Source organism: Trichoplusia ni, chromosome 9 (genome assembly GCF_003590095.1).
Source record: "Trichoplusia ni isolate ovarian cell line Hi5 chromosome 9, tn1, whole genome shotgun sequence".
Taxonomy (NCBI): Eukaryota; Metazoa; Arthropoda; class Insecta; order Lepidoptera; family Noctuidae; genus Trichoplusia; species Trichoplusia ni.
In genome coordinates this window covers 1,899,374-1,926,534 of record NC_039486.1, presented here as the reverse complement: position 1 = coordinate 1,926,534, position 27,161 = coordinate 1,899,374, and the positions used below count along the sequence as shown (strand labels likewise).

At 35.6% G+C, this 27,161-nt stretch overlaps 2 protein-coding genes across 2 annotated transcripts in view; both read right to left on the bottom strand.

Annotated features, from left to right (window-relative positions):
• Positions 1–19,853, bottom strand: part of LOC113497393 (histone acetyltransferase KAT7) — a 33,759-nt gene extending 13,906 nt beyond the window's left edge. The window contains exons 1-9 of the mRNA XM_026876937.1: positions 19,634–19,853; positions 18,205–19,017; positions 17,677–17,849; positions 17,005–17,183; positions 16,271–16,464; positions 15,625–15,830; positions 15,047–15,224; positions 14,398–14,592; positions 2,795–2,888 (exon numbers count right to left, since the gene is read on the bottom strand). Of these exons, the coding sequence (XP_026732738.1) occupies positions 2,795–2,888; positions 14,398–14,592; positions 15,047–15,224; positions 15,625–15,830; positions 16,271–16,464; positions 17,005–17,183; positions 17,677–17,849; positions 18,205–19,017; positions 19,634–19,648 (2,047 nt within the window). The 5' untranslated portion in view covers positions 19,649–19,853. The remainder of the gene's footprint in view (positions 1–2,794; positions 2,889–14,397; positions 14,593–15,046; positions 15,225–15,624; positions 15,831–16,270; positions 16,465–17,004; positions 17,184–17,676; positions 17,850–18,204; positions 19,018–19,633) is intronic.
• Positions 19,854–19,997: 144 nt separating this feature from the next.
• LOC113497269 (glucose dehydrogenase [FAD, quinone]-like) lies at positions 19,998–23,493 on the bottom strand. Its single transcript, XM_026876744.1, has 3 exons — positions 23,039–23,493; positions 22,244–22,377; positions 19,998–21,569 (listed from the first exon to the last, which is right to left on the bottom strand). Exons 1-3 carry the CDS (start codon positions 23,178–23,180, stop codon positions 20,025–20,027), a joined length of 1,821 nt encoding a protein of 606 aa, XP_026732545.1. The 5' UTR covers positions 23,181–23,493; the 3' UTR covers positions 19,998–20,024.
• Positions 23,494–27,161: the final 3,668 nt, after the last annotated feature.

The window sequence follows — 27,161 nt, the reverse complement described above, 5'->3', positions numbered from 1 at the left end:
GTTATATAGACATGCTCTGAAGCTGTAATAGCTAAGTGGTAAGACCGTAGGAATGCCAAGTCCAAAAAGTGACGTTTCGCATGTAAAAAATGGATTTTAGAAAAAATATATATACTTAAAATATCATTAAATATCCAATTAAATTTATATTAAAAATAAATTATTTTACTATACTAATACAAAAGTTTCTTAAAAATAAGTATTGGATTTCCTATCCAAAACAGTCATTAGCGATTCTAAATTATAGAAAGCCTTTCTTCTTTTCTTAATTACAATACCATTATGTATACGTAACACTTCTGGGCACAGACCTTAGCTAAATTAATTGTTGCTTATGTTTGATTTAAGTTTAAGAAGTGATTAAAAAAGTCTCACCTCTTCAATAACCCCATTATTGATATAATTCAAATTAACAACCACTTCTATTATTTAAGTCTCGGTTAAACTTGCTAAAATGTTTATGTTTAGTCTCGAGACCTTATTAATAAGTTAACATATTTAAAGCGCCATTTTGCTAAATTCTAACAAACTAGGATACCTTTAATAACTAATAGACGTAGACCTCTACTACCTATATAATAAGTTTATTTATATTTAAGCACTTATCCAGCAGACCGTTTATTTTTAATTTACTTGTATCGTTTTAGGTAACCTTGTTTATTATGAAAACCATTTTCGAAATAATTGCCAACTATGCCTCAAATCAGGTATGCAAATAAAAATACATATCAGACTATACAACCTCCAAGCTGACTACATGTAAATAGGTATACACACCGCCAATGTTTCCAGATAACCTTTTATCTACAATTAAACTCAACCCTTGGTCTCGTAAAACTCTGCAACACGATTAGTTATTATGCCAAAAGTTATTCCTCAATTTTCGCTAGAACGCCCATTAATATTCAGCCACTAATTCGAAAATTCAAAATTTAGACATACGTACGAAGTTGACGGTCGAACTTCATGAATAAAATATATAAGCGATTTATATTTGAGAGCTCCACAATCAACAACTTTACACCTACAGTAATAATTAAGGCACCTATCAAAATACCCGAATCTACAAACCGACGTGCGAAAGCTATAGGGCTGTCACTTGTAACTAAATCGGATCATTCGTTAGTCGGGAGGGGTTTCGTGTATTCATTGCGCCGGTTTGCAACTATAAATAGAATGGCAAATGAGTTTCGGCCGTTTGTGGTCAGATTAGAGTGGAGCTTGACAGTTATTGGAGTGTACTAATTTCTTAAATGGTTTTGGCTCTATTTGTGAATCAAGCCTAGAATAGTCAAAGAGAATTTACAACGAGAAGTATTGTTTGTAACTATAACTATAATTTACTTTTGGGATATAATTGATATTTACACATATAACAGCCTTATTAAACGATAATGAAATGAAACATTGCGTGCCAAACGAAAACCCATCAAAGCGTACAAAAACGTGGCCATACGAAAGCGGCTTATCCTAGGTTAGTTATGTTCGTAGTAGCAGCCCTACGTGCGTCTCACGTCGGCCCGTCCCCCGGTCGGCTAGACCGGGGGAGGCCGGGGAGACTGGGGGAGACCGGGGGAGTCTAGACGCCAGACCGATCCATACTGCAGTGCATCGATCGGGCCGGGTCGACGGCCGGCGCGACGCACGCCCCGCCGGCCTCCGGGGGGACAACACAACAAACCCTGGGGTTATCACGTTGACCGCACAGGTGTTGGTTCGCGATTTGTAAGAATTACGCATCGCCGGCGTTGACGAGGTCCGCGGAGGGCAGACGGCGGCGGCACGCTTTGTGACTGACCCGCGGTGAAGGGTTGAATTTATTCATTTAGCCATGCTAATTGGATAGATTACGTTACGGGTTTAGAAGAGTATTATCTACTTAAAATTGTTGATAGTATCGTAGTATAGTAAAAATTTATAAAATTAAAAATATTTTTTCAGGTAACTCTATTTAAGTTTTAGATCTTTTGATTTGTGTCACATGACATTGACAATCTCTCATCAAGAGCTAGTTACCATGATATTTTTAATGAGTTTTTTTTTATATTAATAAGGAACCCACTAAAAATTCAATTTAAAAAAAACTTTACACAAACAGCAAAAGTAACTTATCACCAGCACAAATATAAACAAACAACATACAGATAAAACTCCACCTGACACGGGGCACTGACAAGCGACAAGTAAATGCCACTTTGTGGTGACATTGACATTCGTCCAACTATCGCACGCCGAGGGCAATTTGTACGAGTCTCTTTCATAAAGGCTCATTTAGATGAGGCGAGAAATATCGTGTTGCAATAAATTGCGGAGCCGCGTAGTATCAAATCAAAAGTCATAAAGCATAACTGGCAATGTATCGCGTACAGCATGACATTTCTCGCGTAGTCGAAAAGAGCCTTAAGGGTAAACCCCCGCGGATTATGCTCGTCTACGATGCTTAAGTAAGGTAACGGGATTCTTTTGGAGAAATTAATCCCGAAAATTGTTGTTTAGGTTTTCTAAAGTAGATTTTTATTGTCATTTATAGCTTACATAAGTAAATAGTTTTATTTATGAACTGGTCACTTGCGGCGCATGAGAGAGACAAGTGAAAGAAGTGGGAAAACCTATGCCAAGCAGTGGGCCATTTCAGAATAGTTATAATAACAGACTATAATGATAAAATAAAAGATTCAGAATTGGCCAGACAACGCGATATTAACTCAAGCGCAGGATAAAAGAATTTTGCAATCGCTCCCAAAGAGAAAGAATACTGTCTAAATGATACTAAAATATAGCATTATATACTCACTGAAGTCTATAAGCAGCCTTCCATAGCCTTGTCTCTGGTACGGCGGCAGCGTCAGGATGCACGACACGTTGTAGTTGAGGAACGAGTTCTTTTCCTGATAACAGAAAGGCATCAATTAGATAAATAAAACAGCTGCTTAAATTTGGACACAAAAAAGTACGTATTAGGTAGTTATTTTCTTTAGGAAAGATGTTAATTTACGTACGCTTAACGAAACCCGAAATACTAAATAATATGGAGAAGAGGCGAGGGACCATGGTAGACCACCTTATTCGCAACGACTCATATATCTATACTAATATATAAAGCTGAAGAGTTTGTTTGTTTGTTTGAACGCGCTAATCTCAGGAACTGCTGGTCCAAATTGAATATTCTTTTTGTGTTGAATGGACCATTCATCGAGGAAGGTTTTAGGCTATATATCATCACGCTGCGACTAATAGGAGCGAAGATACAATAGAAAATGTGGAAAAAACAGGGCAGGTATAAACTTACATCTTCTAACCGTCGCGGGCAACAGCTAGTTACTAATATAATAAAAGTATAGGAGTCTCGAAGAAGAAGAGAAAGACCAAGAAGAAACTACATAAACAACAGAAGGAAAAGGCAGAAATATCAATACATAAGGCAGTGAAAGAGATGATACAAGATAGACAAAGATGGAAATTGCTACGCCTACAGTGTAGGCACCTAAAATTTTGATTTATTGAAGAGTAAATTTACGGTGGAATCAGTATTTCAAATTCAACCTAGCCCAAAACATATTCCTTAAGACCTGTAGAATCAGACCATGAATGACGTAAGTGCTCTATGACGCACGAACATAGACAAGTGTTATATGTCATGGCACGTGAGGCAAGCAAGTTAATGGCAAAGGGAAATGATATCAATATGTTTCTTTGTATACCGATGAATGAATGGAATGTATGAATGAATGGAAACGTGTACACGATATTTTGTAGCGTACATTTCGGATTAATAGATATTTTAATGCTTGATTTCACAGCTGGAATCGCATACACAAAAATATGGCTGCGAAAGAACATGAATAGAGGAGATTTTTTTTACATCTAATATATAATTCCCGTGTCACGATGTTAGTTAGCGTACTCCTCCGAAACGGTTCGACCGATTTTTATGAAATTTTGTATACATATTGGGTAGGTCTGATAATATAACAACATCTAATTTCATACCTCTAAATGATAAGGGTTGCTCACACTAAAAAAATAAAAAAAAATTTGGACGAAATTGTTTTTTTTTTTTATAATGTGGCATTAAAAATACATACAACTAGAATAAATATTCGGCAAAACAACGATTGCTGGGTCAGCTAGTAATAATATATTTTTAAATATGAATGCCATCTAAAATACTTAAAATTTTCAGGCCTTGTTACAATTTTATTTATCAAAAAAAAAGTTTAGTCTATAAAAAGCACCACTATAAAAACACACAAAGAGACCTAACCACATAGTACCATACACAAGCTCAACTCTAACCAAAGCACCAAGAATCTCAGCCAGACATCCATAAGTAATGCAGAATTCAACTCAAACTTCCCAAGTTCCACCTTAAATCTAGACAAAACAAGCTCTGTCTGCATCAGGGCAACGACCTCTAGGCCAGGGGGGGGGGTGAGAGGGGGACGCGTCGCTTCCCGAAACATTAAAAATAAAACCTGGACTTTGTATATTATAAGCTCCTTAGTCGATACCGTTGTCTGATAGGAGCCTCCGAAGTTTGTGTAGCTTAGCTGTCTTTTAGTTTCCTGATAGACTGTTGTTTTAATATTAAATCCGTTGAAAAGATCCTTCACAATGTAAATATTGATTACATGCTTGATAAATACTTTTTTCATTTTAATTATAACATATAAATAGAAAGCATAAAACAGTCACCAGCTGATCGAAATTAGCCATTTTTTCCGATTAAAGTATCGCTTTCTTAGGGTTTTTTTTTATAAAACGTAGAAGAGATATTTAGGCTATTGAAACTACAGTATATATTCATGAATATTTAAAAAGCCGCACACATAATGTCCTATTTCGTTTGAGTACCTACTGAAATACACTATGACCGCACTGATAGTCAATTGTAATCACCGACGTGTTACAGATTCTATCCCCACGTTGAACAAGCATTCGTGTGACCCACGAATACTTGTTCTCAGTCTGGGCGTCCTTGTACATGTGTCATAAATGTTTGTGACACCCTGCACTATAAGGATTACAATCCTTGCTCAAAAAAATAATTGAAACAATAGTAGTTTCTATAGACAGCCTTCGACTCGCAGTGTATAGAAACTATTCCAAGTTTCTATACACTGCGAGACGAAGGCTTTTAAATTTAACGAATATGTTTATGAGTGACAATAAATGCATTAAAATTCTTTTCAATTCACCTCCGTAGTGACTCATTCCTACTTTCAGACAACCAATTAAAATGTTCTACCTCAAAGTAATATTAAAATGAAATTCAACAGACCTTAAATCAAAAGATTAATTACAAAAGTGTCCCTTTAATATTTGAGTTTGGGCGGGAGAAGAAAACAAGTAATAATGGTGAACAAACAAAGCCAATTTAACTTTATAATTACATTTTAAATGAAGGGTATGTCTTCACATCTCATTTTGTTGACGGTGTACGATTCGTATATGTTTAAAAGGGTTATGTGCGAAGCTTGCGCCGTATATTTAGGAACTAGCTGTTGCCCGCGACTTCGTCCCCGTGGGTAGAAGATATAAGTTATGATTTATACCTGCCCTGCTTTTATTCACATTTTCCATTGTATCTTTGCTCCTATTAGTCGCAGCGTGATGGTTTATAGCCTAAAGCCTTCCTCAATGAATGGTCTATTCAATACAAAAATAATTTTTCAATTTGGACCAGTAGTTCCTGAGATAAGCGCGTTCAAACAAACAAACAAACTCTTCAGCTTTATATATTAGTATAGATATAGATTAGGTAAATTAGATGGCAACATATTCTTTTATGATAATCTTGTCATACTCAAACTCAAAGATGTCCTCAACACTTCAGGATGAGAAGTCGGTTGAGATACAGCGGACTTTTATATTGCTGGCTGTGTCAAATGGTATTTTCTTTTGATTTTTCTTCAGGTTAAAAAGCAATCTTGGAGATTTCTTTTTTGCTTTAATAGTGTATTTAGCGGAGACTCTATGGCCACCCTCTAACTTCAGCGTTAGATCAGCTCAATGTCAAGTCATAATAGTGCATCGTCACGCAATATACATTTATGTTGTAAAAAAATCAAATCCTACTTGCAAAATTTAAAAAAGACAGGGACAGAGACAGGTGAAAATAAAAAAAATCTTTTAAACTGGAAATCAGAATACGTTTAAAGTTTTATTTGGTCATAATTCGAAAATAAATGACCTTATTTATTTTTATTTTATTAGGGGATCAAACAGATATTATATAGCATAATATTAAACAACACATAATCCAAAACAGTTTCCACACAATTTTACAATCATTCACATTATCATCTGTCCTACGAACAACAATTCATTCTCTTGTTCTATCAAGGGTAAAACACACCATCAAACGTTCTCGTAATAAAATATTCGCTATAAATACGCCCATCGTTTTCCCATACGTGTGGAGGTAATGAATTCTCACAATAATGGTGGATACAGCGCCCCACCGACGTCTAGACGTCTACGCTCGGCTGTTTACATCGCTAAATTGTCACTCGGTGACAGGGCTGTGCGTAGCTTAGATGAAAGTGATTTTATTCATCGGTAGACAACTCTTTTTTGAAATATTTTGAAGTTTGGAAATAAAACCGATTAAAACGGAACTTGGTACTTGGTGTTCTCTATTTTTGGTTTAAAATGTTTAAATTTTAAATTCGCCTAACATCGAGCTATCGTACTGATTTTGACACATATGTACATTACCTACATACTTCAAAATTTTGTATCAACTTTTATCAACGTAGTTTCTTGCGGGCCTTCATCATGGAATGACATTTGAACAAAAAAATAATTTTGGTATTTTATAAATTGTCCTCCAAGAAGCGAACGGAATCGCAGATAGACGCCATCAATACATATATACCAAAATCTAATACCATTTCTAAATACATTTACGCCTTACATAATTCAAAAAGATCAAAAATGTATAAGGCTATATCAATATATCAGTAGCAATATATGCTAAGAGCAAAACTTTCACAAGTATTGGATAGAAACTACCCACACTGGTAACGAGAGTTCAAGACGTAGGCACTCTTATTAGACTAAAAGGAGAACTGTTTACTTTGAAAAATCGACGCTCGACGATCGGGAGTAAGGATGCCTTAGGTCAACAATCGATAGAATACCTAAACAGCTAGTCTAGACTGTAGGGATTGAAATAAGATAGGTCGAAAGAAGATTTGTGTAAGTCTTCATGAAAGGATGGAGTTTCTTATCTATTTTGGTCAGGCATTTTTTGTGATAAAGGGTGGATAAGCTCAAGATTCAAACTGAAAAGCGTTTTTCTTTACTTTTGTCTTTATTGAGGCTTTTTGAGACTCATACTGCAATATTTTTTCGTGCCTCTATTTCACTTAAAACGTTGCTGCATTTTGTATGAGAAGCACATTATTGGTAACAGACTATAATTAGCAGACAAGTGCATAGCAACATATCATTTTTGCTTTCAATTAATTACAAACCGAGTTTTAAATTAGTCCATTTTTATGTTCAATATTGTTTATGTCCATGTGGCAACCCTACATCAGAGCGTGGGTGGTAACGTTAGGGGACAAAAGTACCAAATCAAACGCCGATATTTAGTCGCAACCATAACCTACGCCACACTCGCTACTCCTGTATGACGTACTGTATATTTTGTAACCCCTTATATTATTTGAATAATTTTCAATTTCCTCTTTCCAATTTATTACACAGTTAGTCTGGGTTTTTGATAAGGGGTTTTGATATAACATCTGTATGCTTTAAGCTTTTCTGTTTTAAATGTTGTTCTAAAATTACATATTATGACATTTAACTAGCCTACCGATTATATACAATATAAATTAGGTTCAATAATATTGTGACATTTGTTTTCTGTATTTGTTATTTCTCACATGTGTATACTCATGTTGCCAAACCATTTGAAGTAAAGGACTAGTAAATGTTTACCTATTTTTAACAAATATAGATTCTGATCCCGTTAACTTAAAAAAAACAAACTCACTTAGTTTTTTTATTCATTTTGTCGTACATAATAAATTAGACCCTCAACATCAACAAACAAAGACAGGAAAATACTTAAATGACTATAAAACAGACAAAAAATTCGTAATCTGACCACAGAACCGTTCATAACCGTATTTATAAAATACTAGACATACATTCGGGAGTTTTCTTTGACAATTACTGTGAGTGAAGTGCGCTTGAGTGGTGTGCACCCTTTAGCAAATCTGATGAGTGGAGGGGCTGTGTGTGGGATACCGACGTATGGCAGATGGGGGCTGTCTAGACAAATGTATTAAGTATTTGAGTGTATTTATTATTATACTTAAGTTTATTTATTTTTTAAGTTATGTGTTGTCCAATGTTTAAATGTAAGGAGTATAAGTGGTTATTGTGTGTTGATAGGACATCGATTTTCAAGATTTGTAGAAAAATTTGGAAAAAGATCGGAAAGGAGTCAGTTTTGAGCATAATATAGACACTGGTGTCTGAATTCGGTCAGACCTGTATCATAATAAGTTCATATTAACTTATAAACTATAGAGATTTAAAAAACCAAATAGAGAAAATTATTTAATTATTAGATTCTATTTTATGGATAAATATTCAAGTATTTATTTATTTACTTATTTAAATAAACTTTTCAGAGTCAAAGACAAATCAAAACAAAGTAGAGACGCGTACAAACATAATTTCTAGTATTTTTCTATACGCCAGGACTAGTAATGGGCTGTCCCTTGGTCTATAACGTCTTCTTTTGTTTTTGTTTTAAATAGCTGTAAATCAAATAAATAAAGAAACCCTATGATCTTTAAGATACTTTTATTAAAAAGAATACCCCATCTTTATCTATTTTAAGCCATCACAAAATCTAACATAATCTATTAAGGGGTGGTTTAGGGGCATTGTATGCGTGGGATACACACGTATGGCAGGAGAGAGATCGTCTAGACAGTTACATCGAGTATTTAAACCTAAATACGCGTGAACAGTTAGTTTACACAGTAACGTGTACCTATAAACGTAGTCAGTAAACTGACGAACAGTTTATCGATGTGTTGATTAATGAAATTCTGTTTTTGAAACTAAAATAAGGATATAGGTTTTAGATGACATCGTTTGGTAGTTAGGTAAATATGATTAGTGCACTCACTTAAGGAAGAGGTTAGATTATAATTTAGCCAATTGGCTAAATAATAACAAATCGGTGAAAACAAACAAACAATTTAATTATCTATCAACAATCTATGACCGTAATAACTTTGCTTCGCGGATCTTTATTTTTCGTATTTGTTGTTATAGCGGCAACTCTCTACCTATCTAGGCTCATCGGGTACAGCCTGATGACGGACGAACGGACAAACAGACAGACAAAACAGAATTCCGGTTTTAGCGGAAAAAACTATTATAATATATTAAATATATAATTTTATGGATACGGAAAAAATCGCACTACAGCCAAGATGAATTAAACACTTCTTTTGACTGTAATGTGTGCCAAAAGCCAAACAATCAAACAGCTATCTTCAAATAATAAATGAGTAGGTGTTAGATCGAGTCTAATATTTTACTTCGTATCTTCCCACGGAGCTTCACAAACTCTTGTATGTCTAGACGACTGAATATACACAAATATAAAGGTAAGTATAGTGCTAGATCTTAAGACAAGAACCAGAATTAATTACCGAACTTCACTCAGGCGAGGCGGAACGAAAAACTTAGGAGACTTCCAATACAGACGGCTCCGCGAAATAGATGAAGTTTGAGTTTTCAACCGACGTCAAAATGGAGGGGGATCTCAAGTCGTCTGTATTTTGTTTTTTTTTTTTGTGCTGGATGAACCGATTCTGTTTGTTCTTCATTTAACGTGAAATAGCTGTCATTTCGTTCCATAAAAATATCATCATTATTCATTATCGTGTCTGTTGAAATACAAATTTTAGTTCGGATGACGTTCAAAAAACAAATGCAAGATCCCTACTAATATAATAAATGCGAAAGTAACTGTCTGTCTGTTACGCTTTCACGTCTAAACCACTGAACTGATTTAAATGAAATTTGGTACAGAGAATTGACCTTGAGAAAGAACATAGGATAGTTTTTATCAAGGACTTTTGAAGAGTTCTCTTGGAAACGCGATATAACCGACATCAACGCGGGCGAAGCCGCGGGCGAAAAGCTAGTATATATCATATTCGGTACTAAATTTCACTGAGGATTTTCGAAACACCTTGTAATATTAACTTTGCAATTAAACATTTATATCATCTTCAACTTAAATATGTTTATAATAAGGTTGTATGTAAGTGCAGCCGCCTATACGTGGGATGTCGGATGCCCGCCGTGTCCGGATGCGGAGGGCGTCGACCCCGGACAGACGTCTGGAACTTCGTCTATGTATACGTTTAAGATGCGAATTTTACAGTCTACGCCAGTGGTGGCCAAGCCTGTGTCCGCTTGTAAGTTTAGTTGAAGAAAATGTGACGCGCTTTTAAAGCTATATTAAATAACAAAAAAAAATACATAATTTATTATTTTTTACATAAATAACTCACTTTATCTAAGTAGAAATTATAGTTTTTGTCTACCTAGGGTGAAAATGGTTATTAAGAAGTTCAAAGATTACGAAAGTAAACTCCGATTAAGTAAGAAAAATCGTTTGTTATAATTTTAAATATTGACTTGCAAGTTTTAATTTAATTGATAACACGCTCGCGTAAACTAATACATAGACAACAGAAGTACATTGAATAAAAAAATGTAACATGGGCAAATTTCCACTAACTTAAAAATTTTAGGGGACTACTTAATTGAATTCTGAACCACAAAAAAAATTAAATACCATAAAGGTTTCGTACATATTTTTTGTGTGTTAAGTTAATATGTATTTGTATCTTACAAATACAAGACATAAATTCTAAAAAAAAACTTTACAATAAAGCGTGTATCTGCACTCCAAGTTAATCAGGTTGGCCTCCCCTGGCCGTAACGATCGATCAGGCTGTCTACGGCGAGACGAGGGGTTCCTATGTGTAATGTGTATGGTTTGAGAGTTTTATTACCTATTATGTAAGAAGGTTTATGACTTTACTTTTAGAATATATTTAGCGGCTCTTGTTATGATTGGGAGTGGTGGTTTGTTGTGATTGGGAGTAATTGTTAAATAGTGCGTGTGTCTGTTGTCGTGTTTTGTGGATTGGTTTTTGTATAGTAAAGGTAATGTAGATACATAAGTTTAGGTATTGTTTCAGCTCGTCTTTTTTAGTAGTTCAGTCAATTTCTTATCAAGATCATTTTATTTTAGAGGTTTATTTTAGATACTTATACAGACAGTGTTTTGATAGTAGAAAGGACGTAGGTATATGAAGTTCTCTTTCTGGAGCTTTATATATTTAATATTTTTATTTATATTTAATATATTTAATTGTTTATCTCCTTTTTTCTACTAAAGTTATTCAATAGTTTTGTAGTTTAGTCAATTACAATGGTTCCACGAATAATTTAATGTATTATCAAAACTAAGTTATTTAGAAAATCCTATTAAGTAGTTAAAATAACAAAACTCAATAATTTATTAATACAGTCGATATAACTTTAAATAAAAATACATAACGCCGGTAAAAGCAACATAAAACATTCATTTACCTTTACACCGAACCACTCGACTCTACTACGCCGTAGACTGTCTACGAGCTACGTCACGTAGTTTACGTCGAGTGCGCTACGATGCTACGCCTGGCGTAGACAGCTGTACGTAGCTCCGCGTTTGTAGAATACAAATCATTATTCAAAAGTCAATAGTATTTCGATGCAGTTAAGGTTGGTTTTCGATTGTATTCATAGCCTTGAATTATTAATACGGTACGGCAAGTGTCAGAGTTAATGAAAATATTTGTACAGTTACAATTACAGCTTCATGCATTCTGAATATACATTATATCAATTTAATATCCTACTCCAATATGTATTAGTATTTTGCCTAATAAATCATGACTGTCTCGAATAAATTTAAAGAACAACGATGCGAATAGAAATCAGTTATCATGACCTTTGAAAAGTAACCTCTATTTTGAACCTTTATTTAATTAACATTGTGAGACTTTAGAAGTTAAAGGTTCAACACGAGATAAGGTCACATTGAGAGTTCAAAAAATACTTCGCTCTTTAAGGTTATACTGAAAGAACTAAATCTAAGCTTCTAAAAGAAATATAACAGATAAATTTCAATAAATTGTAAATCAGTCTAGGTATTATACAAAACCTTATTTAAATCCTTAAAGCGAGTAACATTTATTAATCCATATTTCAGTCAACAGAACGCACCAATCAAAATCCTACAAAACCGTTACAATCGCCGTTGAAATTTAAAATTCAAAAACCGAAGCTCAATTGTTTCATAACGCACAGCGCACACGTAACGCAATATACAGCCAAAGCCACTCCATTCTTTTAATATTCGACCCCTCTGGCTACATCTATAGGTAAGGTTATATCTCTCGTCTGGCCGTCTGTAACCGGCGAATTTAATTTTTGATTAAGAGTTCAACCTGAAATAATAAAGCGTATTGGCTTCAGTGATACCTAAGTTTGTATATATTATGATAAACATTTGTACTGGTATTGTTTGGTCATTAGAAATTAGTTTCAGTTTTGTTGTATATAAGTATTACTACTCTCGTGTATTTGTAAAGTATTTATTATTAATATCGTGATTCTTGTTACAAATGAATATTGTTTTATTATAATTATTTTTGAATTGGCTAAAAGTTATCGTCATCAATAGTTATTACGCTCATATATGGTATTTAATTGATATTTAAAATATCAATCACCAATTCAAAATCTGTTATTAAAATAAACATACGATCTACGAAAGGAATCACAAATCATGAATCGTTGAATGAAACCATGAAACGTGTAAAAGCGCGGCACGAAAAATTTATAATCAAGTCTCTAATTTTCATGTATTGCAACCCCACCCCGGCAGTGGGGGGTGCAGTGGGGGGGGAGGGCGTGGGGGGAGGGGGCGTGTCTCGCCCGCGGTCGTCGACCCCACAGCTGACGGCGCTGAATGGCGGCGTACGTACTATCATAGTAACATAGTATTGTGCTCTTGTACTATACCCGTACTTTGCATATTGCAGCTGAATTGTGATCCGTTTTTGACCTCATTTAATGAATTATCGCCGGTGAATTGTAACCGCGATGATGATTGAGATGTTTTATAGTTTTAATGAGATATACATATAACTAACTATCTGAGCGCCGCGGTTTCAATTGCGTCCTACCGGTATTACATATTTATTTTTTGAGGATATTGTTGTCGCGTAGCAAAATAGATAATTTATGAATCGATCATTTCTTACAGACTTCATTCAAACTTTGCCCTGACGGCCGCTCCTATGCATAATGACACGGCTTGTCGCGTCAGACACATTATTTGATTTTGATACAAAATCATCGGCCTAGCCTTTTCCCAAAACAACCCAACATGTTGTAACTAATTCCATAATTTCTAAAAAAAATGGCTATTGTAAAGTGCGATTTATAGTGAACGCTTGACAAATAATAAATAAAATTCATGATAATATTTAAAAATGACTTTTTTCAACTAAAACATGATTATATCTAGTTTACATAAGAATATTGGAAGCAAATTATTATTTTCAAACTTAATTAGGTGTAGTCAAATGCTGTTTAAAAAATCGTTATTAAGTTAAGTAGCCTTTTGATTGATAAAATTAAAGTGCAAACTTAAATGAAGGATATTAAAGAACAATGGGCGAAGGAAAAACCAACAATTATGCCACAAGATAAGTGTACTATTAACTGATAACTAAAGGCACGTGCCGTTATAACGTTTATTTAAGATTGTGATTAAAGTATCTCTGAAACCAACCCTAAACAGGTTTTGGTTAAACTCCAGAATAGACAACACATAAACATGTTTAACTAACATTCTGTTTTATTTCGATTCAAACATGTTGACTGCCTGCGGGGGTTTATGCTTTCGGTCTAATGTAAAACTTGGTCATGTCAGGGTCTAAGCCGCACATAGAGATCGGACGTTGTTTACTAAACTTTGAAAAATTCACATTACATGCTCACACTACCTTCTCTGTTTTTAGAAGGACAGATAAGATATTTACAATATTTGTAACTTTTAAGTCTTAAAAAAAGATTTCCTTTGAAAAAAATCTAGTGTCGAGGGGGTTCCACAAACATACAAGTCATGTACGCAAATGTATACACGAAGACACCCACACACAGAATAAACATTCGTGGATCACACAATGCAAGCAAATCATTGGCATATGTGAAAATATGCAACAAACCAAAAGAGGTTGCCAACCTCTGTATAACAGCAAGATAGAACACTAAGCTATTACTTACCTTACTGAAGTACCCGACAATATGACAGCCCTCATGATCAGCATTCGTCATGACGTAGAACAGGAACGGCTCCACATCGTAGTACAGCGTCTTGTGGTCAAGGAAGAATTTGGCGAGCAGGCACAGCTGCTGGCAATACTGCTTGTGTTTACGGCCGTCCACTTGCCATACGCTTAGGTTGTCTTTTCTGTACACCTGGAATTTATTACTGGGTTAATTATGCATTTTCTATGACAGCCAAAAAAATATTTTAGTTCTAATGATTTGCATGATTTGCTTGTTTGATGGCGCTGATGGTAATGAAGCTATCACAACTGTAACTGTACCCATGTTTGCAATTAATAAATTAATATGACTATCGGTGGCAACCAAAACAGTTAGCAGTTTAGACATTACCGTGATACACTGTTTTTAGATTGATTAAGTAAAATTCCAACAAAACACCTCATGGAAAAAGATTTAAGCCGATACTCGGGATTCGATTTAGTTCAGAATATTTTCTAACTTTTATAAGGCAAGTCTAGGACATCGATATTTAATTTTGCGTGAGATAAAGAGGCTCAGAACAGAAAAGACTGGAGTAATTTCAAAGAGACCTTTACCCTTCATTAGGACGTAAGTAAGTTAACATATGAAACATGTCAGTCACCTCATCTCCCGGCGGATGCCTCCACACACACTTGACCTTGTGTCGCTGCGCGCCGGTGGCACTCTTGTGGTGGTTGAGGCAGAACTCGCACACGAACAGGCGCGGGACCCGCGCGGCGTCGCCCGGGTACGGGGACTGGTACCACACCTCCATCATGTACTTACCCATCACCACGTATCTGGGGACAAACACATATTCTGTCTAGGACAATTCTAGGTCTGTAAAATGATAAGGTTTTTTCATTCACGAGGCTGCAAATTTCCATCCTTTTCCAGCCTTTCATAAAGCGATTTTTTCAGAATTAGTTTTTAAACACTTTTGACAAAGGCGACAGGAAAACATCATGAGGACAGATAGAACAGGTAGAAATTCCAATATATTGCAATCTGGAAGCGCCAGCAAGTTTAGTTGCAAATGTTAAAAATTCTTAGGAGTTGTCATTCTGGTACGTTAAGTTAAGTATTGTGGAAAGGCTATAGAAAAAAAGGACATCTGCAAGATAACAAATTTCCTTATAAAAATCAAACTTTAGTATATCGGGTCAGCAATAATACAAATCCTGACTGGGACAAACTTACCTAGTCCCTTTATCTGTAGGTATATCCCCTAGTTCCTCTTCTATCTTGATGGCGGCAAGTGCCTGCGCCTCCCTGAACAGCCTCAGATCGTAGTCCGGAGCAAAGCCCTCGAGGATCGGCTCCCTGTCTTCCGTCATCTCCTCATTGCCAGACGCTGCCAGTTTCTCACGTAACTCTTGACTGCCTTTCCATTTTGACCGCATGTCCTAGGAATAGTATTATATTTTGTATGCGATTTCTGAAGGGTTAATCTCAGTTTAAGGGAGAAAAATTTTTAGAAACCTGAAATAATTTAGTCTGATGTACTAAAATTGTAAACATTTCCAAAAAAAATTACGTTAAAATTGTTTTCGAAAATTTCGGTATAGTATTTGTAGGTATGATACAAATTATTTTTTTCCCAATTCAAGTTGTTTTTATGACCCGAAACTATTTGCACCACACCACACAATTTCAATAAGTGTGTAATAATAGTAATGTATCTCAGACATTTTGGGAAGACACCCAAATAGCACGATATGAATGTTGGATTTCTTTCTCGATACTTCATGTGAATGTTCGATTTTCTCAAATTTGGAATGGCTTTCTTCCCGTTCCCTTTACGTAAGTACACACAAGTTCACACCAGTGAGCGTAGTCCCCATACCTTGACCTTGAGCTGGTAGGCGCGCTGCTCGAGCGTGGGCATGGCGCGCGGCCGCTGCTGCAGCAGCTGCAGCGCGCGGCGCCGCGCCGCCGCCGCCGCCGCGCGCTCCTCGCCCGCCGCCACGCACCACGCGCCCGTCACGTTGTGGTACAGCGGGCACGCGTCCCACGTCATGTGCCGGCTGGACTTGCCGCCTGACGCAACACCATACAATATAACAGACCATCTCTGCTCATCATACTCTAGATGGGACGAAAATCTCTACCGGGATACGCCCTTAAAACACCGGATTATGATCCTTCCTCATCCAGACTTTCCTCAACTGTCTTGCAATCAAAATGGGAAACCACTCAGCACAATGGACTGACGACTCATTAGAAGGTGTTGACGTTCATCAATCTTGTTCATGTACGATGAGCAGATGACAATTAATTACTAAAGGCGATAGTCATGACTGTATTAGTTCGCGGATAAAGATAAAAATAATAAAGATAGGGCACTAAAACTGCGATGCTGCTGACCAAGTACACTTGGAAAGGTATTGAAAGAACAAACCCTGCTATACCCCCAGTGAACAAATCGTACCCTGACATAGGTGGACGGAAAATTTTACTTCTCTATTATGGTTCTTGGTAAATTAGTAGTAGAGAGCCAACTACTTGGAAGAAAACTCAGAGTAGTCATAAAACACGTTTTATGTAAAATCACAGATAATATTGGTATTTTTAACTTACCGAGATGTCCGCTGGAGTCACAGCCACGTACAGGACACCGTTGTTGAGCCGGCTCTTGTGGCATCGGCAGAACGACCGGCGACCTCGCCGGCGGAGCCCGACCCTTAATATTCTTCTTAATATCTTTGTTGTTACTACTGTTGTTGCTGTTGCTGTTGCTGTTGCTATTGCTGGCACTGCTAGAAAATAATATAGAAATAAACGTATTTCTATATTATTTATATGATTAACTAAATTAATTTAAAATACACATTTCAAAAGCTGCAATATAGATGTTAGGTATATTGGTGCATTGGAAATGTGGGTGAAAGAAAGAAATTGTCGTTAGTGAAGTTAGTAGTGAGAAATTATTTCGAAAACAATATTACCACCTACTGAAGTAGCATCCTTAGGCAGTAAAATAAAGAATATAGGTATCACTTCAAAAAGTTATAAGATATACAAGAATTCCGTATTAGTCATATTTGTTTGAATGTTAATAATTTTACAAGAAATCAATTAGATTATATTGGTTGTCAAAGTAAACATTTAGAAGGCCAAATGGCATTATTCAAGACCCAAGCTATGCTAAAAGGCATGAGCTCATGCCGGCGGCGGTGACCAGTTTGGTAAGAACGAATCTAGGTCATTTTCAAGATAACAAACTAATAAAATAAACTATCACAGACTTACTTCTTATCATTGCTCTTATCATCAGCTTCTGAATCAGTGTCAGTGTTGGTCCGTCTTGATGCTGCAGCTAATCTCGACACCCTCGCTGACAGAGACCGTGTCAGCTTCCTGGGCATTGTGGCTACTGGAGAATCACCGGAATCGCCACTCTTAGAAGCTTGGTCTCTTGTCTCCTGTAAATAATGTTAATAAATGTTAAACTTTGGACAGAAAGGTTGGTTAATTTTGTTATTATTTGATAACAATGAATTTGAGATGATTAATATTTTGATAGATCAATTTAGGATTGTTTTAATCTAAGAAACCCCTGATCAATATGATACTTTTTTATTTTTCCCCACATAGCTGCTGCCATTTTATTTCAAGTCATAATTTTGGACTTCCAAGAAATGAAATATGAGGAACATAAGTAATAAATAATTCAAAAGTTTAATCAACAACAAATAACTTATTTTTAAACTAACTAAGTATGTAATGCATCAGTTACCAAAAATGTATGTTAGCTATCATTTTCTGTTTAATACATACCTTGGTAGCACTGGATGGAGGCTTTGTCTTCCCAGTTTTAATTGGGTCCTTCTTCGGTGTAGGCTCACTCTCACTGTCTGAGGAAACAGACTCCACTGAAGACTGACTGGAAGTGCATGATGATGCACTCTTGTCCTCAATAGATTTCTTTGGAGGTGGTCCATTCAGCCTGTTAACACTTTTCCGCTTAGCATTATCTTTTGAATTAGAATCGTCATTGTCAGCTGTTGTCACCGGAGAGTTGTCTTTCTCATCGCTAGACTTTCTAGAACCTCGCTTTGGTCTAGGTGATGCTTTAGGGCTTTTATTAGTTGATGATTTACTCTCAGATTCAGATTCGGAACTATTGTCAGGGGAGAATATGCTTTTCTTTTTAAGTGTGCCGGTGTCCGGTTTTGGTTGAGCCTTGGGTATTGTTTTTGGGATTGGTTTCGGAGTCTTTGCACCAGAAGAAATTCTCTGTGCAGTTTTGCCTTTTGCAAGAACTGCAACAGCAGCCTTTGGTTTGGTGGAAACTCGTCTCCTAGGTGGAGCTGGTTTTGGACTTGGTACTTTAGGAGGTTCATCATCACTTGATGATGATATCTTTGCTTTTGATGGTCTTCGTGGTTTTGGTTCCTCTTTCTTCTTCGGCTCTTCAACTTTTACAGGTGATTTTGGTGCTGGTGGTGCAATAGTGGTTGCTGGGGTGTCGGAGGTTGAGGATTCAGAATCAGAGCTGCTGGAGCCAGAGCCTGAGCTAGTGGAAGAGCTTCCACTGCTACTGGAGTCTGATGTTGACCCTGAGCTGCTATCAGTGCTACTGTTGCTCACCTGGAATTAAAGAAGAAGACCAGATTTTAAACCAGCTTGAACCAAGCTTGAGTCAAACAAATAGCTACAACCTTTAAAACATTATGTTTGGTTAGATTATTTTAGGCTAACATGACTGTAATGTAAAAAAAACATGATATACATACCAATTCTTTTTTTTTTAAGAAAACGATTCCCACCCTAAGGAATTTAATTCTTGTGTCTCAGGGTGTTTCACAAACATACAAATCACATGCACGAGGACACTCAGTGTATATCATTATTTTAATGAAACTTTTTCTACATTTGCCGCGTTCATACCCATCCAAAAAAGGCGTCAATAACTAAATGTAAATAGAAACTGCAATGGACTGCTTACGGCCATAAGTAACTTAATATACATTTAAAAAAATATAAATCCTAAACTTGGTGAAAGCGGTTACTAATACGTTTTATTGCACTTTACAGTGTCAATTAGAAGAGCCAATATTCCTCATTTGTCTGAATAAAATTCATAGCACTTGGCTGTACACTTCATTACACTAGCTTTATTTGTTTGATAAAAAGTAAACAGAAGTCTTTAACACATCTTTTTAAATCGAAATTACTTAAAATATGCAAAACAGCAGATACTTACATCGAGGTTGGTCATTTTGAGATTTTCTCCTAAAAGTCAAAGAAGTTCACTTCGTCTATAACAGAGTAATGAACCTTACAGTATTCTCTATTCCTTATTAATTCATAATTCTCGAATTTTTGATTAATTATTTATTTAATTAATAAAATGAAAATTTAGTTTACAACTTTTGACAAATAACAATGCAACAGACGTCACACGCACTGACGCACAGACGCGCACAGATAATTATATTTTTTGGTGAATATAGGTAAAAAATATGTTTAGTATTGCCAGTAACAATAATTTTCAGATGTCTTCAGTGTCTTACTGAAGGTAACTTTTCACCATTTTCTTTTAAAACAACGTGTGTTTAGGCGTATAGTATAATAAGAAATAAAACGCAAAGCAACTAAATAAATACATTTATTCCATTATCAGCTTTAATCATATCAGACGCTTTTTCACCAATCATTATTGTTGGCGCATTTAAATTACCACTAAGTGACGTAGGCATAATACTGGCATCAACTACCCTTAATCCTGGTACTCCCCAAACCCGTAGTCGTTCATCCACCACACCTTTACCTTTGGGACCCATAGCGCACGTCCCTGAAGGGTGCCACTGTGTCGTCGCCATATTGAGAACGAAACACTTCCAATACTCATGACTGCCAAATCGCAACGTCTTACATTGCGGCACATTCAAATTCACAACTTCTGCATTAATACTTTTAAAATACGGCGTGTTTACGACACTGATAAAGTCCTCAACGTAACGCGCATGGTTTTCAATATCTGTCTTATTAGAATAATATCCGGCATAAATAAGAGGGCTTACGTCAGGCTTGCTACTTCTTAATCTTATTCTACCTTTTGAAGCAGGGTGTAATAATGATAATACGGGAAACAAAAGTCTTCTCTTTCTATTCGCCTCGTACAGCGAGAAGCAAATTCCATCTTCTAAGCGAAAAACATGACCACACATTATAGATGTTACGGGAGATTGGGCAGCGATAGGAATTACGGTCGCTTGATAGTCAGGGTACGTCTGTGTTTTGTTGAGAGCTACATGTCCAATTATACTGGGGAATGGGAACTTATCTAAATTTGTAATTATACCTACATTTTCTATAACTGATGTAGGATCCTTCTCAACGGCTATCGGAACAGTGACCATTTGATGGTCACGTAAATTGCCACCGACACGCGGAGAGTCTAAAAATACATCGATACCCATCTCTTCCAAGTGCTTTCTTGGACCTATACCAGACAACATCAGTAACTGAGGGCTATTAATGGCACCTGCCGATAAAATAACTTCTCGGCGGGCAAAGACGTTGATAACATTATTATTAGGCAGTTTGATCTCAACACCAACTGCTTTCCGAGACTTATTAAATAAAACTTTATGTGCTAAAGTATTTCTAAGAACGAATAAATTTTGGCGGTCCTTAATTGGTTCAAGGAAAGCAGTGGCTGTATGTTGCCTCACGGCGTCGTCGACCGTGTATGTCGGTATCACATAACCAAGTTGATCACCTGAGTTACAGTCTAGGAGTATATTGTGCCCATTGTCTGCAAAGGTTTGGATATATCTTTTTGTTTTATGCCTCCAAAGAGGTCGTGTTACTCCTAAGTAGCCTTTGGAATTATGATAGTCCTTGTAGTCGCTATTCATAATGTCCACATCATTGAGTCGTTCGCTCTTCTTGAAGTAGTGCATGACTGAGTTCCAGTCCCACCCCTCATTTCCTTGTTCTGCCCACCTATCGTAGTCCCTCTTGTTTCCTCTGATATAGAACATGTAATTGGCCCCGCTTGAGCCACCAAGCATTTTGCCTCTGGTTAAATGTAAGCTTTTCATCTTAAGTGCTTGACTAGAGTATCCATCATTGACTGTGTAGTAGTTCCAGTCAGCGTCGGAATGGTCAACGAAGGGGAAGAATCCAGGATACTGGAACAAGAAAAAAAACAAATTTAAAACAGTTGAGAACCTCTATAGATAGCTAAAGTCTCCGATTATAACCGAAGACTTTAGTCTCCAGAGTCTTTGAGGGAATTCTCGCTTCAAAAGTAAAATGGGACTCGGGTTACAATTTGACTTAGGTTAAATGCAAATGCCAAGGCCCAAAAACAATGTTTTTCAAAATTGTAAGGCCAAAGCCACTTTTTTTAAATTCAAGGAAATTTTGTGGCATATTAAGGAAATATTACTGTAAGCCATTTTAATATTAACTGCCATAAATCAATATTTTATAATAAATTTATAATGTTGTTTAACACCTCTTAAGACAAGAGTGACATGCATGCGGTGGCACTTACGCGGTAATGATGACCGCGGTAACAGTCTCAAGTACCTAACATAAAACCTACCTAACTAAAATGAAAGGCAGATGATGAGAATCAAATAAAATTTAAATCCTATGGCCCTACTTCTAGCTCCAGCATCAGATCAGCTCTATGTCATCAAAAGATTACGTTGTTACGCAATATATTCATGCACACAAAGTTTCAGCTCAATCAGAGACCGGTAGTAGGATCATTATTTAGGTACTTTACAAAATTTGATTACAGACAAAGGGACTAAATAAGATCTTGAAGAATTCCAAGTTGCAGTCAAAGTCTTACTTTAGCAGATATCGGTGGCGTCCCACCAGCTTCTATCAGCAGCACATTCCATCCTGTGATCTCTGTCAGTCTGTTCGCCACCACGCACCCTGCTGATCCAGCACCCACTACTATGAAGTCAAATGTTTGGCCATCTGGAAATAATAGAAACTATGAAAAACAGAAAAAAAGATCTTTTTGTTACAAAAAAAAATACATTAAACATACAAGCGACTTTGAATAAAAAATTAATGAGCTAAACTTCATCAATTATTATGAGGAATAATTAATATGCTATAGCACGCTAAATAAAAAAAAAATGATTAACAAAAAATCCGTTCCTTCATATTAAAGTTGTTGTTGATTCTGCTTTTGCATTTTATTGCAGGTTGTTCAAGAATTAAAAAGCTAAAACCTACGTACGTAAGTAATTACAATCGACTGCGTAGCGCTCGCTTCCAGTTGAGAGTCGTCTAACCGTATGGTGTGAAAACAAAAATACATTTTTAAAAGTGATTTTAACAAGAAATTGTATAATATATGTAGATCACTTGATGACTGTACCTTGCATTTTAAATTAATTAGTCTTGCAACTGTTAAGTCGGTGGAAAGGAGTAGATTATGCCTATTTCTCCACAACGTAGCAGACCGTCGTGTATGGTAGTAAAGAATGGTTGGAATGGGAGAAGGAGGGAAGGGAATGGCTCAATTAAAAAAAGTTAAGGCCATCAATATCTGAACAGTTTTCATCCCATCCGAAGAATTAATAACGAATGATTGTTGTTGAATAATGAAATTATCCGCAGAGTTACAAACCTCTAACTTCAGCTTGTGGGGGGAAGTCACCAGCATCCATTTCCACCAACGCTATTGAATTGAAGAACATTTGAAGTAGGTGGATCATCGGCCGAATGGTCTTCGTGTTAAACAGAGACAGGAATTGTGATAACGGGTTCATTCTGCGTACCAATCACAAGTTATTAATTAAATAAATGCTGTAGATCATAGTTTAAATTTAAATTATTTAAAAACAGTGTGAACGATGTATAATAGACAATTAATCTAAGATATTATCCAAAAGACGTATTAAACATGTGTAAAATTAAACATTTTTAACAATTAAACTACCTACTGAAGTTTCTTGAATACTTATGTGACTTTTGATGCAATAGTTTAAAAGGTAATATGAAGATATATATCTACAGTAGAGATCCAGTTCCCTATCACTCGGTGGGTATACATATCTTTCCTGTCCATTTAAAGGTTGTCTAGAAGACATCGCGAAGACTCCAAAAAGATTATACCTACTCTTAATCTGCTCTAATGATTTTACCACTGTAATTCTATGGTTTTCAACAAAAAAAATCTATTTTATTTTTATTTTATCTGTTTAATTATATAATTCCCTCATTGGAAACAAAGCAAGGGGTCACAAATAGATTGAATGTTTTGAATAGTCCCGCCTTCTGAATTCAGATTCAAACAAGGAAGTTTTTCAGTAATATTTTAATTTAAACATAAACAATAATTAACTAAGATTATACCTATGCTTCAAAAATATTAAAAGAAAATATTATAAATAAATAATATCTGGTTTCCAAAAACCAATAACAAGGCTTTTAATAACGGAATAATTTACCAACAGAAACGTAGTTAAAACATCTCTTACCTTACATAAAAATCACAGACACTCAACCACTTATAATTTAAAAACTCTTTCTTATACTGTAGGTACCTACATACGACTAAATTATTTTCAAAATTTTTGGTTCACCATTTATTTATTATAATAACTTCGGTCCTCTTTCGTGTTTTGACTTTTATAGACTAAGTATTGGCGACAGATTTATAATAATGTTAATTTTGTTTTGGCGGAAGCTATTATGCGCTGTCTAGTCGCAAAGCCACGTCTTAAAATAATATTATTGTATGTGGAAGAGATATACCACTCTACACCATGTATAGCGCTGTCCCGCTCCCACAACCATAAATAATTTAAAAAGATAAAAAAAGATTAGACTAGATTAAAAAAAAATCTAAAACCTACGTTTTTTAATTCATCCATTCAAATTTTATCAAAAGCCGTCCAGCCTGTTTAATAGTTGCAAATTGCAATAGCTTTCAGCCTGCTAGCTTATCGGGAAGTACCTCAAAATTGAGTTGCAATTATCTAACCGGAACGACAAACAAACGAAAAAAGTGAGTGTATAAAAAACGTGGGAAAATATCACTTTTAGACGCGGCAGCAGACCCTCTAGTTGCGATGTCGCCGCGATACTAAAAGTGAGTTTTATATCATTACAAGATAAATGTAAGTAATTATGACTGAATTTAATGACTAACTAAATAGATGTTTTATGGAAAACTTGTTTGGATGCGTAAAATTTTATTATTGTATTGTCATAATTATCTCATAATAGCTGCAAAGATGAGATTATAAGAATGTCTTTCTAGGATTAACTAATAAATAAAAACTAAATTATTACTTAGGTACTTATTAACGCTGTCTGTTTAATTTTTCACAGAACATCGAGGTTAAGCAACAGTTGCTACGGTCACTAGCTGACTGACATAAAATTTGAAATGTCACTCAACCGATTTGTTTTTCTTAATAATATTTGTATGTACGGAACCTTCAATGTCATGAGTCCGACTCGCACTTGACCGATTATTTATTGATTGAACATGCAGATAGAACGTTGAAGTTTCAATTGTGTAGTTCAAATAATTAGTCTTTTCGGGAAAGAAAATTAAAAGCGATGATTAATTAATGTTCTTAGAGGAAATAACTATAGTATGTTTGTTTAAATCAATTTTTAATTGCATTATTTCAAGATCGGCTTCCGCTTGACCCCTAACACTACATTATTAATGAGTTCAACTTATGATATATTGTTACAATGCTCTTGACATTTTTATGTAAATTAACAAAAAAAACTGACCAACAAATATTACATATTCTCTAACTATCGTTTGACAGGTATGATAATTTCATATTAAACTAAAATTAATAATTAGTCCATCTCGTAAACTTCTAGTTTTTTTTTCAAATCAAAATCAAACAAACAACTCCGTGGTCGAGTGGTCCGTGGTTTCAAGGTGTCGCCAGCTCTGAGGTCCCGGGTTCGATCCCTGGTCGGGTCAATGTAACAAAATCACATTTCTACATTGTCTCGGGTCTGGGTGTTTGTGGTACCTTCGTTGTATCTGAATTCCATAACACAAGTGCTTTGGCAACTTACTTTGGAGAACAATGTATGTGAGGTTGTCCGCATTTATATGTTATTTATTTATTTTATATCCGGCATATTTTTACTTACTTATCTGTTTTTTTTAATTAGGTTTTTTTTGTCAAATTGTAAGACATTGTAACAGATATTGAAGGCTCAATGCCTCAAAGTAGACAACTGGAGTTGTGAAAACGCGTTTTAACAAGAGCAATAGTAGCTATGATATTTAATTTATTGTTTACTTTGTATTTCGTTCTTACGAAGTCAGTTTTTGCCACTGAAAAAGGTTAGATTTAAATCGGAAACCTTCGAATTTTTAATTTTTTGATACGGTTGCAAATAAAAATGAATTTAATAGTTTTAAAAACCTGTTTGTCGAAGGTCGTTTCTGAGATGGCTTACAATTGTTAATGAGAATTTTAAGAGAAATAGATTTTGAGATATTACCTAGGTCAGGGATTGTTAAAAGGGCACTGCTCTGATATCATCTGTTTCTTCCTTACACTTTACTCTAACTTTTTCTAGCTTTTTCTTAAAGATTCCGGAGAGAGATAAGATTTTTGCTGCTAAAGAATTTGCTAATCCAGTCATTGCTATCTCCATAGCCATAACTCAAAGCTAGTTTAGTTGTTTCATAGTTAGGTATTTAAAGAAATACACAAATACCTTTGTTTTGTAACTCTGATATTGCGCAAATTTTATGAAAAAAAAACGGTTTTAAAAACAAACAAGTCTCGACCTGCGTTATTAAGGAAAATGCGAAAAATACGAAATCGTAATCTGAGGATACCGTACCTGAAGGGTAAAAACGGGGCAGTAAGAGTATCTGTCCTTCTATCCATGGGCCTGTGAACCGTGCAGAGATGAAGTGTATTAATAGCAAATAATATTTGACTTCGACGTATAATGCCATTAATGTTCGCGTGACGAGCCATGCGACCTGCACTACGGCTGCATGAAAGACCGTGTTGTCCGAGGCGGTTGACTACTTCATCACAGTTTCAGCGATGCGGAGAACAAGAAGAAGTCCAGCATCGATTCGAAGTCGTGTCGCCAGAAAAATGCAAATAAAAACATGGTTTACGCGACGATTGAACAATTATTGTGCAATTTTGCGGAACCCTCAATGTCGCGAATCCCACATGACCGGTTTTTCTTTTCAACTGTCTTGTCAGACAGCGTAGGTATATCTTAAGATCATAAACTAATCCAGTGATATAAAATAACCATTTGACCTTTGATCCACAAGATTTTAATTACATCTGTTTTATGTCCTCCTTAACATGTTACATTTTATAACAATGTAAATCACTAGACAATGCAATGAGTTTAAACAAACTTTTTTAATTTTTTGGTAAAGCGATTATGGAAGAGATATTGCTTCCGGAAAGAAAAAAGCTAAGTTTGTTTATGAATCAAGTTTCATAAACGGATGCATTTTATTACGTTAATTAGGGACCGAAACAGCAAAAGCGCATCGGGGTAATGACCGAGAGTATGACATAATTTTTATATAGAAATGTTTCATCATTGAATAACCACCCCAAAAGCGACCCCGTTTCGTTTTATTCGAGTCGCTATTTTTTTTTATATTTATCGAATTTTAAATTGAGGATGACCTTGAACAAAACCAGCTTGTAGAGCCAGAACTTTTTTGAAATAATCCTACCAATAAATTTCCAACAGCTGGCATTTGTTGCCATTCTTAG

Coding starts and splice junctions, on each gene's coding strand:
- LOC113497269 (XM_026876744.1), bottom strand. CDS start 23,180: ATGAACCCGTTATCACAATTCCTGTCTCTGTTTAACACGAAGACCATT. Junction 22,378..23,038: donor CCCACAAGCTGAAGTTAGAG/GTTTGTAACTCT, acceptor TATTATTTCCAG/ATGGCCAAACATTTGACTTC. Junction 21,570..22,243: donor CGCCACCGATATCTGCTAAA/GTAAGACTTTGA, acceptor TTCTTGTTCCAG/TATCCTGGATTCTTCCCCTT.